General features: G+C 38.2%; 1 protein-coding gene across 3 annotated transcripts in view; it reads right to left on the bottom strand.

The window, feature by feature from the left end:
• Positions 1–16,204, bottom strand: part of LOC131160630 (translation factor GUF1 homolog, chloroplastic) — a 116,580-nt gene that overhangs the window by 71,271 nt on the left and 29,105 nt on the right. For 2 of the 3 annotated variants that reach the window (XM_058116476.1, XM_058116478.1), the window contains exons 5-6: positions 15,979–16,044; positions 12,228–12,290 (exon numbers count right to left, since the gene is read on the bottom strand). In XM_058116476.1, the coding sequence (XP_057972459.1) occupies positions 12,228–12,290; positions 15,979–16,044 (129 nt within the window). The remainder of the gene's footprint in view (positions 1–12,227; positions 12,291–15,978; positions 16,045–16,204) is intronic. The other variant, XM_058116479.1, reaches the window with a different exon arrangement.

The following is a 16,204-nucleotide window of genomic DNA, read 5'->3' as shown; positions in this document are numbered from 1 at the left end:
AAACAAAGTTCTTTTTCTTAGAAAGAACTTTAGCCTCCCAAACACCATGATAGAGAGGAAAGATCACATCAATCTTAGTAAGATAGGAAAAAGAGATTAACAAGAATGATCCCCCAAAGAATTTAAGACTAAACTCTACCATCATTGCTACTGGAGACATGTCAACCCTCCCGTGTAATGAGTAAAGAAGACATCTTAATGCTCCAACCAGGCAGTCTCACAAATTTGCAACAAAGTAAGCACATTCGAAAAACAGCCTATCCTCAGATAAAGTCAAGAAAAAGAGGATCATCAACAAAAACTATATTCGAAGCAATAACCTCTTTACAGAAAGATCTGCATAAACCCACAATCAACACTGCTGCTAACCATTTTAAGCAAAGATATCAATAAACAGGGTAAAAGGAAATAAAATAAAGGATCACCTCGATGCACCCCTTCTAGAAGCAAGAAACCAAGTCATGGGAACACTGCTGAAAGCAACCAAAAAGTAGCACAAGATCAGAAATCCTTAATCCATCTCCCCCATGAGAGTCCAAAACTGTTTCTCTTTAGAACCTTATCAAGAAAGCTCCAACTTACTCAATCATTAGCTTCTCAAACGCCAATTTAAACTTGACCCCCTCCTATTCCTCGTCCTAGAGTCCTCCATAGCCCAATTAGCCTCCAAGATAGCATAAAAAATCAGCCTACGCCCAAGAAAAACACTTCGAATACTAGAAATAATATCACCTAAATTGCCACTCAACCTATCCAAAAGATCTACAGTAATGATCTTATAAAAACTAGCGACCAAGCTACTAGGCCTAAAACCTCGCTTTAAGCAATCCTTTTATGGATTAAAGTAATTAAGGTAGAATCCTATTCAAGAAAAACTCCTCAAAATCCTTCAACAAATCCTTTTTCACTATACACCAACACTCCAGGAAAAAAAAAAGCCTGAGCCACCTATCCACTGCACCTTATCCCACCCCATCCCAAAAATGGCACTGTTAATCTCCTCCTTAAAAGACCTCTCTGACCACAAAGCTTAGCCACAAAGATGGGTCTAAACTCTAAACCCTCAAATAAAACACATTCCTCTAAATACAACAACAACTATTCTTAAGTCTCACTATATGGGGTCGGCCATATGAATCCTTTTCTGCCAATTCAAACAATCAAGGGTGTTTTCTTCAACTAATTTAAGGGCTATTAAATATTTTCTCACTACCTCATTCCAAGTTAATTTGTCTAGCCCTACCTCTTCTAGTACCATTAACAATAACCAGCTCGCCCCTCCTCATTGGTGCCCTATTTGGCCCACATTTCAAATTCCCAAACCATCTGACCCGCCCCTCGCTTATCTTCTATCAATGCTATGTCTAATTTATTGTGGATTGTTCATTCCTTAATTTATCCTTTTGTGTTCTACCACTTATCCACCAAAGCATTCACTTTTCAGCAACTTTAATTTTTTGAATATGTTGTTTCTTTGTTGCTAGCATTTTGATCCATATAGCATGGCTGGTCTTACAGTCATACTATAAAACTTTCCTTTCAATTTTAATGGTATTCTACAATCCCATAACACACTTCAGAACTCCTCCATTTTCCCCAACCTATTTTAACTTTATGTACTACATCCTCCTCAATTTCTAATTCCATTTGCATAATTGATTAAAGATATTGAAATCTACTAGTGTTGTTAATTTTTAGATTATCAAGTTCATTCTTATCATCAAAATACCTCCTTCCATGGCTGAAATTGCATATCATGTATTCTATCTTATTCCTACTTATCTAAAACCTCTAGACTCTAACGTTGTTCTCCATAGTTCTAACTTAGATTCTACCTTGCTCCTACTTTCATCAATCAAAACAATATTATCTGCAAATAGCATACACCAAGGGATCTCATCCTAGATATTCTTAGTGAGTCCATCAATCGCTAAAGCAAATATCTAGGTGCTCAAAGTTGGACCTTGATGTACGCCTATTGTGATTGGAAACTCTCAAGAGTCTTTTCTACAATCCTAAGCTAGTTGTTACTCTATCAAACATCCCTAGTGACATCAGTATATCTACTGCATACTCCCTTCTTTTCTAAAAACCACCATAAAACTTCCCTACATACTTTATCATATGCTTCTTATAAATCAATAAAAACCATATGCAAGTCCCTCTTCTTTCTCCTGAACTATTCCGTTAATCTTCTTAATAGATAAATAGCTTTTGTAGTAGATTTCCCTGACATAAAAACAAATTAAATCTCTGAGACCCTCATTTCTATTCTTATTATTTGTTCAATTACCCTTTCCCACTATTTTATCATATGACTCATAAGTTTAATTCCACGATAGTTTTCACAATTTTGAATATCACCTTTGTTTTTATATATAGGTATTATTGTGCTCTTCCTCCAATCTTCTAGCATTTTCTTGTCTTTTATAATAATGTTGACTTCCTTTGTCTCCTAGATTTTCCAGGCTTCAATTAAGATGTTATATTGTCCTACAGATTTCCCACTTTTCATCTTTTTAAAGCCATTTAACTTCAGAGTCTCTAATTTTGTGAATAAATCTCAAATTTTTAGTCTTTTGCTCATTTGTCACTTCTAGGTTTAAGCTTTCAATTTGGTTTCATTAAACAACTTATTAAAGTATCTTCACCACCTCTCTATTATGTTTTCTTCTTTTACCACGACATTTTCATTCTCATCCTTTGTACATTTTACATGACCACCTAAATCTTTGCACTTTCTTTCCCTAGCTCTAGCAAGTTTATACATGTCTCTTTCTCCTTCTTTTGTATCTAGTCTAGCATATAAATTATCATAGGCTCTATGTTTAGCTTCAGTAATGGCTTTTTCGCCTTTTCTCTTGCCTCTTTATATTTTTCAAAGTTTTCTATATTTCTACAATTTTGCCATGTTTCTTATACCAAATTCTTTTTGTCTTTACGGCTTTTTGGACATCTTGATCCTACCACCGACCTTCTTTGCTGCCTAAGAATCTTCCTTTGGATTCACCTAAAACCTCCTTTGCTACCTTTTTAATAGAGTTAGCCAATTTAATCCATAGAATGTTTGCATCTACTCTATTTCCTATTGTCAAAAACATTTATTTTTTATAATTTTATCTTCAAATTTTACTATATTTTCTCCCTTTAGACTCCACCACCTAATCCTCTTACATTGATTTATGTTGCTCTTCCAATTCTAGTTCATTGTACAAATATCTAATACAAAAACTCTATATTGTGTAGTTAAGCTCTCTGCTAGGATAACTTTACAATCCGCACAAGATAAACGACCTCCCCTCCTAGTTAAGAAAAAATCTATTATCCTTTCCAATTTCCATTCAAATCAGCTCGTATGGAAGTTTTTTTAGACCCTAGTATTCCTTGTATAGTACTATCCATATCTTCCCAAAATTGTCTTTTAATGTTTTTTATTAAGCCTATTTGGGAAGCATACACACTTGTTAAAATATCAATCCCGAATATCTTTGTAAATAAAATACAAATTAGGAAAGTGGGTAATTATGGGGAATTTGATATTATTCAATAGGAAATTGTTTCCTTGTTTAGAATAGGTAATCGTATTATATATTGGATTGTACAGAAGAACAATATAATGAAAGAAAAATATTTTTCAATCGTTTCTTCTTTCATGGTATCAGAGCTAGGGTTTCTTAAACCCAGCTAAACGATGGCTAACAGCAGAGGCTCTACCTCCTCTGCAAACATCACCGGTGACTCATAGGTTACGTCCGGTGGGGGTACGAATGAACTGGATAACACAGTCTTTCCACTCTCATTGGAAAAACTAAACGGAAAAAATTTCCGTGAATGGGCTCGGTCCATGAAACTGGTAATTGAGGGAAAAGGGAAGCTTGGATATCTTACCGGTGAGCGGAGGAAGCCAGACCCTTCCAACGCTGTAGCCTTGCAAAGATGGAGGTTCGAAAACTCCATGGTCACGGCTTGGCTAGTCAACTCGATGCAACCATCAATCGGAAAAATTTACTTGTTCTTGCCAACAGCGAAGGAAGTCTGAGAAGCCGTACGTGAGACGTACTCCAATGTCGAAAGCTACTCACAAATCTTCGACATCAAGACCCAATTGTGGCAGATGAGGCAAGGCGAGAGAGGTGTTACCGAGTATTTCATGGAGATGAGTCATCTCTAGCAAGAGCTCGATCTGAGCATCGATGAGGAGTAGGAGTGCTTCGGCGACAGCACTCGATACCGAAGGAGGCTCGAAAACGAGAGGGTCTTCGAGTTTCTTGCCGGCCTGAATCGAGACCTCGATGACGTGAGGGAACGGATCCTTGGCCGGCGACCTCTCCCTTCAACCTGAGAAGTCTTCGTAGAGGTCCAGAGGGAAGAGAACAGGAGGCGGGTGATGTTGCAGCCTCAAAATGAATCCGCTGGGCTGGACCCAGCTGTACCTGTATCCACCCAAAAATTAGATGGGCTACACGCTGGGCCGGATGCCTCAGCTCTTATATTAAAAGGCCCAGGAGGACCTAGTCAACGACCGCAAAGAGGAAAAATATGGTGCGAACATTGCCGAAAAACAGATCATTCAAAAAATACCTGCTGGGAGATTCATGGAAAACCGGCAGATTGGAAACCAAGACAATACCAAAAGAATCGTGGGTACCAGGCCAGCACTGACGGATCAACTGAAAAATCACAAGGAGAGAACAACAATACCCCGTCCAGCAGTGCATTCAGTCCTGAACAGCTAGATCAGTTATATAAGATGATTTCATCAATGCAAACATCGAGTCAATCTTCCTCTGGTTCCCTGGCTCATCGAGGTAATATCTGTCAGCTTTAAAAACCACATCTTGTTACAAATGTCCTTGGATAATTGATTCGGGTGCATCCGATCATATGACTGGGTCTTATCAATATTTTTCATCCTACTCACCATATGCCGGGAATTTGAGCGTAAAAATTGCAGATGGCTCTTTCTCACCAGTTGCTGGAAAAGGAAGTATTCGCATATCTGATTCCTTAACTTTACAATCGGTCTTACATGTCCCCAAGTTATCGTGCAATCTGTTATCTATCAGTCATTTAACAAAAATTCGAATTGTTCCGCTAAATTTGTTTCCTCTCATTGTGTTTTTCAGGACCTATCATCGGGGAAGACGATTCGCACTGCTAAAGCATATGAGGGACTCTACTACTTTGAGGAGGCAAGTTTGAGTGAACTATGTTATACTGCAATTTGTGATTCTGCATCTACTTCTAGAAATAGTGAACTTTTGTTATGGCATTCACAGATGGGTCATCCCAATTTCCACTATTTAAAACGTTTGTTTCCTCCTCTTTGTTCAAATAAAATGGCTTCTGAGTTTCAATGTGAAGTATGTGAGCTTGCTAAACATCATCGTACTTCTTTTCCATCATCCATATACAAACCATCTCGCCCATTTGCTATGTTTCACAGTGATGTATGGGGTCCCTCACGTTCCCTAAATCGCACCAATACAAAATGGTTTGTAACCTTTATCGATGACCATACTCGTCTTTATTGGGTCTACTTACTGAAAGACAAAACTGAAGTCCGCTCCATTTTCATCAATTTTCATACCATGATTCATTCACAGTTCCAGACTCGTATTCAGATCCTCCGTACTGATAATGGTACGGAATATTTTAATACCATCCTGGGGACTTATCTTCAAGATAATGGGATTGTTCATCCAAGTTCTTGTGTGGATACCCCTCAGCAAAATGGGGTTGCTGAACGAAAAAATAGACATATACTTGAAGTAGCCCGGGCATTAATGTTTACTACCCACATGAAACATTATTTTTGGGGCGATGCCATCTTAACAGCTACACATCTAATTAATCGAATGTCAAGTCGAGCACTCTCATTTATCACCCCTCTTCAGAAATTTCAGGAACACTTTCCTACCTCTTGACTCCCTTCCAGTCTCCCACTGAAAATTTTTGGTTGTACTGCCTTTGTTCATGTCCATGCACACCATCGCGATAAATTGGATCCTCGTCCCATTAAATGTGTCTTCCTTGGTTATTCACCTACCCAAAAAGGCTACAAATGCTATGATCCGGTCTCAAAATGACTGTTCGTTAGTCTTGATGTCACTTTCTTTGAAACCACTCCTTACTTCCCAAAGCCCTCTCTTCAAGGGGAGAATTGGAGTGAAGATCGGTTCTTTGATCCTTTTACTACTGAATCTGCGGTTACTCCAGTTACTCCATTCCCTGACCCATCTATTGAGTCTTCCATTAAGTCATCCATTACATTACTTCCCGACTTGCCAAACACAACTGAACACGTACCCTCAAGGGGAGATGCAGGAGAGCAAAACAACACAGACATACTGGTTTACTCAAGAAAGCTGAAAACAAAGGAGAGGGAGAATCTCATACCTGAGGCACCAAGAGTGTTGGAACCGGTGATGGCTCCGAATAATCAGGAGCCCTCGCCTTATCCTGATCTGGTAATTGAGTCTACCTCTGATAATTCTGCACCTGATGATATCAATTTACCTATTGCAATCAAAAAACAAACCAGGTCATGTACTCAATACCCTTGGTCGAAATACATGTCTTATAAAAGCTTGTCTACAAGATATCGTGTGTTTGTCTCTAATCTTGACAAGATGAAAATGCCAAAAAACATTCAAGAAGCTCTAGAAATACCAGAATGGAGAGAGGCAGTCAGGGAAGAAATGCGAGCCCTAGAAAAAAATGGAACTTGACAGTTGACAGATCTACCGAAAGGGAAGAAGCCAGTGGGTTGTGAATGGGTCTTCACAGTGAAATGTAAATCTGATGGAACAGTTGAAAGATATAAAGCCAGACTTGTTGCAAAAGGCTTTACACAGACCTACGGCATTGACTATACTAAGACATTTGCACCAGTGGCAAACTTAAATACAGTTCGGGTTCTCTTGTCCCTCGCAGCCAATTTGGCTGCTAAAACAACTTGATATTAAAAATGCTTTCTTAAATAGAGAATTAGAAGAGGAAGTTTACATGACTATACCACCAGGATTCAGTAGAATAGGTGAAGAAAATAGAGTGTGTAAATTAAAGAAATCGTTATATGGCCTCAAACAATCTCCTAGAGCGTGGTTCGACAAATTCGCAAAGGTACTAAAGAATCAAGGGTATCGACAAGGGCAATCAGACCATACACTATTCTTCCAACAGTCTGAAGGAGGTAAGAGAACAATCCTAATAGTGAATGTCGATGATATAATTCTTACTGGTGATGATACTGTAGAAATAGAGAGATTGAAGAAGGTTCTGGCTACTGAATTTGAAATTAAAGACTTGGGACAGATGCGGTACTTTTTGGGCATGGAAGTGACAAGAACGAAAAAGGGAATTAGTGTTTCTCAGCGAAAGTATGTTACCGACCTCCTAGTTGAAACAGGCATGCTAGGGTGCAAACCCAGCGAAACCCCGATAGAAACAGTAAAGAGGGTTGAAGATTGTGGAAAACTAGTAGAAAAGGAGAGGTATCAGAGATTGGTTGGCAAGCTGATCTACCTATCACATACTAGACAAGACATTGCATTTGCAGTCAGTGTAGTAAGTCAACACATGCATTCACCAAAGGAAGTTCACTTAGATGCTGTATACAAGATCCTTAGATATCTCAAGGGATCCCCGGGAAGAGGACTCTTCTTTAAGAAATGTAAAAGCAAGGAAGTAGAGATCTTTACAGATGCAGATTGGGCAAGATCAGTGGAAGATAGAAGGTCCACCACAGGATATTGTACATTCGTCTGGGGAAATCTCGTAACTTGGAGAAGCAAAAAATAGAATGTGGTTGCTCGTGGTAGTGTTGAAGCCGAATTCAGGGCAGTCGCTCAAGGGATTTGTGAAGGATTGTGGTTACGAAAACTATTGGAGGAATTACAGGTACCGGTAAACCTTCCTATCAAACTCTACAGTGACAATAAGGCAGCTATTAGCATCTCTCTTAATCCAGTCCAACATGACAGGACTAAACATGTGGAGGTAGACAGGCACTTCATCAAAGAAAAAATTGAAGAAGGAATTATATGTATGACTTATGTGCCAACCAAGGAACAAACTGCAAATATCCTCACTAAAGGGTTGGGACGACAGAGCTTTGATGATCTTATTAGCAAGTTGGAGATGATTAATATTTATGATCCAACTTGAGGGGGAGTGTTAAAATATCAATCCCGAATATCTTTGTAAATAAAATACAAATTAGGAAAGTGGGTAATTATGGGGGATTTGATATTTTTCAATAGGAAATTGTTTCCTTGTTTAGAATAGGTAATTGTATTATATATTGGATTGTATAGAAGAACAATATAATGAAAGAAAAATATTTTTCAATCGTTTCTTCTTTCAACACTATCTCTTGGCCAAAAACTATCCTAATTTTTATGATCTTGTCCCCTATTCTTCTAACATTTACCACATTATCTTTTAGGTCTTTGTCTACAATGATTCATACCCCATTTTCATGTTTTTCTTTTCAAGTATAACAAAGTTTAAATCCTGATTTTCCAATTTCTCAAGCTTTCTCCCTTACTCTTTTTTTTTTTTTTTTTTTGGGATAGAAAAAGAAATTCATTAGATAAAGATAGAATTTACAAGCAGGAGAGAGGACATCTCCTTAATAACATTTGATAACCCTCAAGAAAACCAAAAAGCAAATTGCAAAAATAAACAATGACAAAAAACTCGAGACGCCCTTAGAAAAGACTTCCAATTGTGGTGAACTTCTGAAACACACATTCCCTTGAAATTTCCACAGACCATACACCATAAAGAAGCCACAAACATAATCTTTTCCCACACCAACCAATATGCTAACTTCTTCCCTGCAAATATACGCATATTGGTTCCTTCCACAAGCCCCAAAACACTGCAAATATAGCACAATTCCATAATGCAATTCCTTCCTTCTTCCTCCTAAACCCTACAAAAAAGAAATTGCCAAGAACTCCTCCACTGTTCTAGGACAAACCCAGCTCTCTTCAAAGTAATTGAATAACTTATTCCAAACCTTCCAAGCATAATCGCAGTGCAGGAAAAGGTGTGAAACAGACTCTGAACAATTAAAGCACAGTATACAAATATCAGGAAGGAGAGCCTTTAAAGGTCTCCTCAACTGCAACAAGTCATTAATATTTATCCTATTAAGCACAACCAACCAAAGGAATGCTTTGCCTTTAGGGGGAATTTTGACCTTCCATCTAAGTCTCTTAAAGGCAGGTTACGTTAATTTTTCTTCTAATCATTGTATCAACTAACTCCACGCTTTTTCCTATAACCGTCCGAAAGTTCCAAGCTGCTAATCTAACCCTAGTCTCATGTATTATCTACTTGCCCCTCTCCTGTCTGGACAAGCCTGACCTAGCCCATCCATGTCCATTTTTCGCTACTCTCAAGTGGTGCTAGTGCAGCACATCACTCATGAGGACGCCTCAGTAAACATTTGGAAGGAATTCATATCAAAAGACATGATAAGTTTTACATTAGTTGTCAGCTACCTAATGCAACCCTCTCCTTTATTTGGGCATGAGATCGGCTGTGTGTAGGGTTAATTAGGGTATTTAGTGCTACATACAGGGAGTATAAGTATCTACTGATGAAAGAAAGAAAAGAATATATAAATTCTAGTAAATAAAATTTGTAGCCCTGTGCAGAAAATTAGACACAAAACTCATGCATACACTTCTGTTTTCGAAAAATCCAAGCTATAAGAAAGACTAGTGCATTAGTTGGAAATACAGACTTTGCATGCTCTGTCTTGAAAACAGAATGGAAATCAGTATATACAGTGTATGTTATCTATGAAAATCAACAAGTGATTGATACAAACTATTATTCAAATTTACGTGGATAAAAGAAAAGCTAAACCCTACATCTTGGTAATATATTCCTACTAACTTGTGTCTACTTTAGAATTTTCCAATGCACGTCCTAGAGCCAGGTCCAAGAACCATGCACACAAATCAAGCAAAAAGCGAACGAGTGATAAGATCTCACAAGCGGTTTCGTAACAATGATGCTAGCGGTTTTGATGTAGTTGTGAGAAAGAGGGGAACCAAGCAGGGCGTGGTTTTGGGTGTAATCGAGTTCTTCTGTGACATCCATCACAATCTGGATTCACGAGATCCAGGAGGAGAGAACCACAAAATTAGTGTACTTAGGGTTCTAAAGGCAGTTGGTGAGGCTAGATTCAAGAAGGTAGTCATACACAAGGTAGATGTGGTTGCCAGCTATCGAAGCGCGGAGGAGATTGATGAGGCTCACACAGTGCACCCTACAAATCAAGGAGAGGCACTTGTGGAGCCGGAACAAGTCAATCGGATGGTGGAACTTGCACCGGAGGACCACCGCGTTCCAGTCGAAAAGGAAGCACCGCCAGGCGGAGGAGGTGGCTGATAGTGATTGATCAAGCCCCCTCTTGCAGGATCTCTAACAACCGCACCATTATCTATCTCCAACTCTTTAATGAAATTCTTCCTCCTCTTGCCACTTGCTACCCCATGGAGAAGCTTTGATTTATAATCAGTGCACTGTTCTTAAATGCCAAATTACAAAATTAAGCTCCCTCTCCTAAGATTAACCACCCAACTCACTAAGTGACTCATCTGCTCACCAACTCATCATTATCGCTAAGACCAGGATCTCTAACAACCTCACTATTATCCATCTCCAACTCCAACGAAATTCTTCCTCCTCTTGCCACTTGCTACCCCATGGAAAACATGGATTTATAATTGCCGCACTGTTCTTAGATGCCAAATTACCAAGATTGAGGCCCCTCTTATACAATCAACCACTCAACTCACGAAGTGACCCATCTGCTCACCAACATGAGACTAAAGGAAGTACCTCATCACACACCCCAACTCAGCTTCCACCCCAGCAAGAATCCTAAACAAGGACAAAAGATAATGGATCCAAAGAAAAAAATGCATGAAAATCAAAGTAATATGACAGCCCAAAAAATGGTACTTAAAAAGCAAATCAACTACAAGGTCCGAAAAAAAGCATTCAAACAAAGATTACCTTTCAAATAAACTCCTATGCAAGTAGAAGGCCACTACAAAACCTCATAGCCTGCTAAAGAAGCAAAACATAAAATCAAAGCTAGATTGGAATCAATGTTAACTAGATCACTCTTACCCATAATAATCCTTGACCGCAAGTCTCTCAAAATCTTAGAAAAGGGAAAGAACATTGCAAAAGGGCATCCATCATCAGAGAAAAGGAAGATGGTACCATCAACAAATTGCGAATGAGAAAGACCATCTGCCCATCATCATTTCTACCCACTGCCTACACTAAGCCTCCAGTAGCAGCTAACAATCAACCTGCTTAATGCACCTGCCATCAGAGTAATACAAAAGGGAATGGATCTCCTTAACACAACATCTAGAAGTTGAAAACCTTGACTTAGGTTGCTCATTAATAGCAATGTAGAAATTAGCAGAAGCTACAGAACACAAACCCTTTCAACCCAAAAACCTTACCCAAAATAAATTTGAATTTACCCATAGGATTTCTCAAAGTCCAACTAGAGGATAGCCCTTTCCCATTTCCACGCCCAGCATCCTCAATAACCTCACTAGCTGCTAAAAAGCATCCACAAACACAATCTGTGAATCAGAAGTAGAATCGCTCCAAATCTTCCACAACCTATTTGCAAGAAACCATCGCAACAATCTTACAAACACTAGTGACCAAATTAATAGGCCAAAAACCCTCCACGTTAACAAAATGATTCTACCAAAGTACCGAGGTGATGAAGTAGAATTTGTGCTCTAACCAATCACCTCATTAACTAAAGCTCCTTAAAGAAAGTAGTGAAATCACAACCTTCACCACATCCCAACAATTGTGAGAAAAATGCCATATTAAAACAACAAGCCAGGCTGTGTGCTTTTCTGTATTGAAGAAGAAAAAGGTATTCTAGTGTTATGCCTGAGTACTTTACTCAAGTGGAGATGGAATGGGGTCATGCAGGTTAAATTTTGAATTTCTTGAAGCACCATGCCCAAGTACAAACCATCTAGTGCAACTACAAGTAACATTATAGTCTACACACCTATCAAACAAATGGAATCTCTTTTTTTTTCTTGATTCTGTTTCTGATTGCATGGCCTCTTCAATTGCCTGAAAGACAACAAGGACCTTCATAGGCTACACACCTATAAAACAAATGGAATCAACTTTCTTTAGGGTGCACAAACCTCTTCAATCTCTTGTGAAACGCGATTTGGTTCAGCTCCCGGAAGATCTATCTTGTTCAAAACCTGCAGCATATGTATAAATCAAAAAATAAACCATATAAATTACCATTCATAACCCAGTACACACAGTGCAGAGGGCATACATGTAGTAAACTTAGAATATGGTAAGCACAAAATGCACCACTAGGTTTTGGTGATCACATCCACCAAAGAGAATATGAAATTACACCACATGAATAACTGCAATAAGAACAACAAACAGACGACAAGCCTTAAGTCCCACTAGGTGGGGTTGTCTACATGAATCCTCTTCTGCCATTCTGCATGATCTACAAAAATTATTCTTCGAAACTTTGAGTGTTTGTTAATCCTTACTATCTCAGTCCAAGTATCCTAGGCCTACCCCTTCCCTTCCTACTGCCACTAGCATTTACAAGTTCCCTTCCTCCTCACTAGTGCATTATTTGGCCTATGTTGGAACTGTTCAAACCACCCTTGCCCCATCTTATCTTCTACAAGTGTTGTGCCTATCTAATAACAAATGTTTTCATTCCTTAATTTATCTTTTAGAGTTATTCCAATCATCCACCTTAGCACTCTCATTTCAACTACTTTCACTTCTTTGAATATGCTGCTTCTTAGTTGCCCAAATGTCAACTAGAACGTGCAAAATTTCAGTTTGTCAAATGGGAATGGGTTGACACACAGGACATGCTCTATATATAGTTATGTGGAACACTAGAGATATGCTTATATAGTTAGTTATGTTGGTGAAAACTGTCTAATGGCACTCGTATTTTTTGGAGAGCATGCTGAGGTGTTTCTAAATCTAGAAGAGATTTTCTTTTTGTGAGATAGACTAATAATGACTGAAAGTAGTACGATGCAATAATTATTGATTCCCCATTTTAACTAATAAAAAATGTTTATGTGAGAAATATTGAAACTGAACTTGGATTTTTAGGTTCAGTGTTCCGTAGAAATGTGCTACTTTTTAGAATGGTTGTATCAATTCATGGTTCACCAGGATCATAGCATCTTCTGGTAATTATGTGGTTAACATTCTCATCCATATATCACAGATGGCCTCATAGTCATCCTACAGAACTCTCCTTTTAGTTTTAAGGGTATTTTGCAAATCGAACAACATGCCCAAATCACTTCTCCATTATTGCCTAATTTGCTTCAACTCTATGTATTCAAGTTGGTTACCGAGAGGTCCTAGGTTCTAGTCTTGTTTCCACCGTTTATTGTGTGGTGTTTAAAAATTATTGCATTCTCTGTAATGGTTGTTATTTATCAATATGTTTTATCTCTCCACATGTTGTCAAGCTGCACATGCGGAGGAGTGTTAAAGCTTGGCATACATTGTTGGCTGACAACCTAACAAGTGATAATCTAACAAGGAGAAACACCACCCTCTGGAGTATTAGTCAAAGTTTTAGAAGCTCACCTTTCAAATTCCACCTCTTTCTCTTTTTTGTTCTCAGAGCTACTACTTCTCTCCTCTTAACAACGATGGATCTAATTATAAGTTGAGTGAAGCGACGAAACAAACGCAACTTGCTTATGCTCCAAAGGAAGATGAATCCCTATCACCTTAGAGGTTTCAAAATAAAGGGCTTCATTCTGAATGGGGACCTGAATATGCTTTTGGGCCTGTCCATTCAGTTGGCCCAACTGTGAATTACCCAGCTGATTTGCTTTCTCACTAACCAAGCGCAACATAGAAACATAAGTCCATACTTGGGTCACCCTAACCAACAAGCCCATCAGATGATTTAATAGGCCTTTATTATTTTCAAACAACTATCCCAGGTCTATAACAATTGTCAAAGATCCATGTCCAGCCCACCCAACCTTTGACATCCCTTCATCCGAGCAGGGAATCCTAGCCACCTATGGACCCACCTCCTCAACCGGCATCATTGCCATTAACAACATCGATTGATCATGCGAAGTAGACCAAATACTTAAATGCCTCTAAGAAAGTGTTTATCAACTAACCAGAAAAGCCAGCTTATGTTATATCTGCCTCAAGTGACTAGTCTCAAGTCACTTGCGAAGGGACACCAAGCCAAACATAAGAGTGCCTGTGAGAGGAGAGAAAATCACTAAGGATGAAAAAAAAAAATATATATATATATATATATATATATATATATAAATAGAGTTTTATAACATATTAATTATTTATTCTAAGTTACAACTGTGTTATTACCCCTAGGCTCCACAATTGCCTCATATTTGAGTTCCCACACTTTCACTATTTATGCATTTACATTCTTATGAGAAATTTAAACACGCATAGGTTGGATTCAATAACTTAAGAATGGAGCCAAGTGAAATGGAGGCAAGAGAGAAAATGATATAGGTCACACATTATGACATAACTCAAAGAAATGCTAGGCCAAGGGAGATATTTAGAATGAAGAATAGAAAGGAGTTTTTAATCTCATTTATAGAGTAATGTTATGTGTATGAGCTAGGGGTTTGATAGTAATTCCACACCCCCAATGACTTATATGGTATTAGCTGATAAAGGGATTAATGAAAACAGTATTTGCAACTACAAAGGTCCTTTCTAATTCATTGTTGTCGGCACTGCCATAATATACAGAAACTAGATGTCACTCATGGATGATAGATGTACTAAAGAACATCCTTTTGGAAAATTAGAAGGTGTTTTAAGTCAAATTAATTAAATGAGGTTCTATTTGATACATTAACAAGATTAACGTCATTATTATGAGCTTAAAGGGTCACACAAAATAGGGACAAAGTATAAGTAACAAGAAAGGACCATCTTAATGCATGAGATGCATTAAAGAGAAGTCTATTGGATTTAGGAATGGGATTCCACCCTAAATTAGAACCCCTTGCTCTCTCCCTCTCCTTTATAACAAGCATAGTGGGAGTGGCCAAGGGTCTGGCATGCCCTAGCCATGGTCTCACCCTCCCCCCTCTCTACTCCATAGCTGTCTGTGAAGATTGAAGAGTGTGTGAAGGACTTCTTAGCTAGAACAAGCTCCATGGGATACTCTTGGAAGCCAGACACAGCGTGCAGCTAAATCTTAGAGAACTGAAGCTACATCAAACCAATTCTTGGAAGCCAGACACAGCGTGCAGCTAAATCTTAGAGAACTGAAGCTACATCAAACCAATAATTGGCATGTGCTCAATAACTCTCCTTTGAGTCTCGTACTAGTGCATGGATCTGGGGTTTGCATGCATGAAAAAATTTTATTTCCCATTGTATTCCGCATGCTTTATTTTTTATTTTTTATTTTTTTGTAAGTTATGTTTTCAACCCTCTAAGTCTCCCCAGCCACAGTTAAGTCAGCACAATTCTAGGCTTTCTTCTATCTTGCATTGTGCTCTTTTCTTTTCTTCTTTTTAAAAAAAAAAAACGAAATCATTAAATAAGAAGAGAACACAAACTAGAGGATAAGAGGTACAGAAATTGAAACACTGTGCTTTTGTTTTCTTCCTTGCCAATAGGTCCTGCATTGTTTATTATCATGGAAGGATTTAACAGTTGCTTGCAAATATAACTACTATTTGTCCAAGCAGTTTAATGTCGACAAAGTAGTCCTATTGAATTCAAGGATTTAGAAGCAATTCTGATTTCAGACCATCAATGAATGACTGGCAAGCAAACCAATTAAAACTCACTTAGGACAAAACATCTAGAAGGTTCGAATGAATAAACAAATAAATCAAGAAAACAAGAGGCAACAAGGTCACTCACAGGGATAATTTCTAGGTTGTTTTCCAAGGCCAAATAAACATTAGCCAGTGTCTGGGCTTCCACTCCCTGCAACATAGAGGGCATAATCCCAACAACAGAATTTAATAAACAAAGCCAATGCCAGGATACCAACTCAAAATTATCAAATTAAGTGCATTATTAAAATAAATAAAATAATATGACAAGTGGTAAATAAAACAAAAACAGGTGCATATCCAAAATACAT

The sequence above is a fragment of the Malania oleifera genome, chromosome 7, assembly GCF_029873635.1.
Source record: "Malania oleifera isolate guangnan ecotype guangnan chromosome 7, ASM2987363v1, whole genome shotgun sequence".
Lineage (NCBI taxonomy): Eukaryota > Viridiplantae > Streptophyta > Magnoliopsida > Santalales > Ximeniaceae > Malania > Malania oleifera.
The sequence above is the reverse complement of the archived record's forward strand: the minus strand, read 5'-3'. Positions and strand labels throughout refer to the sequence as shown.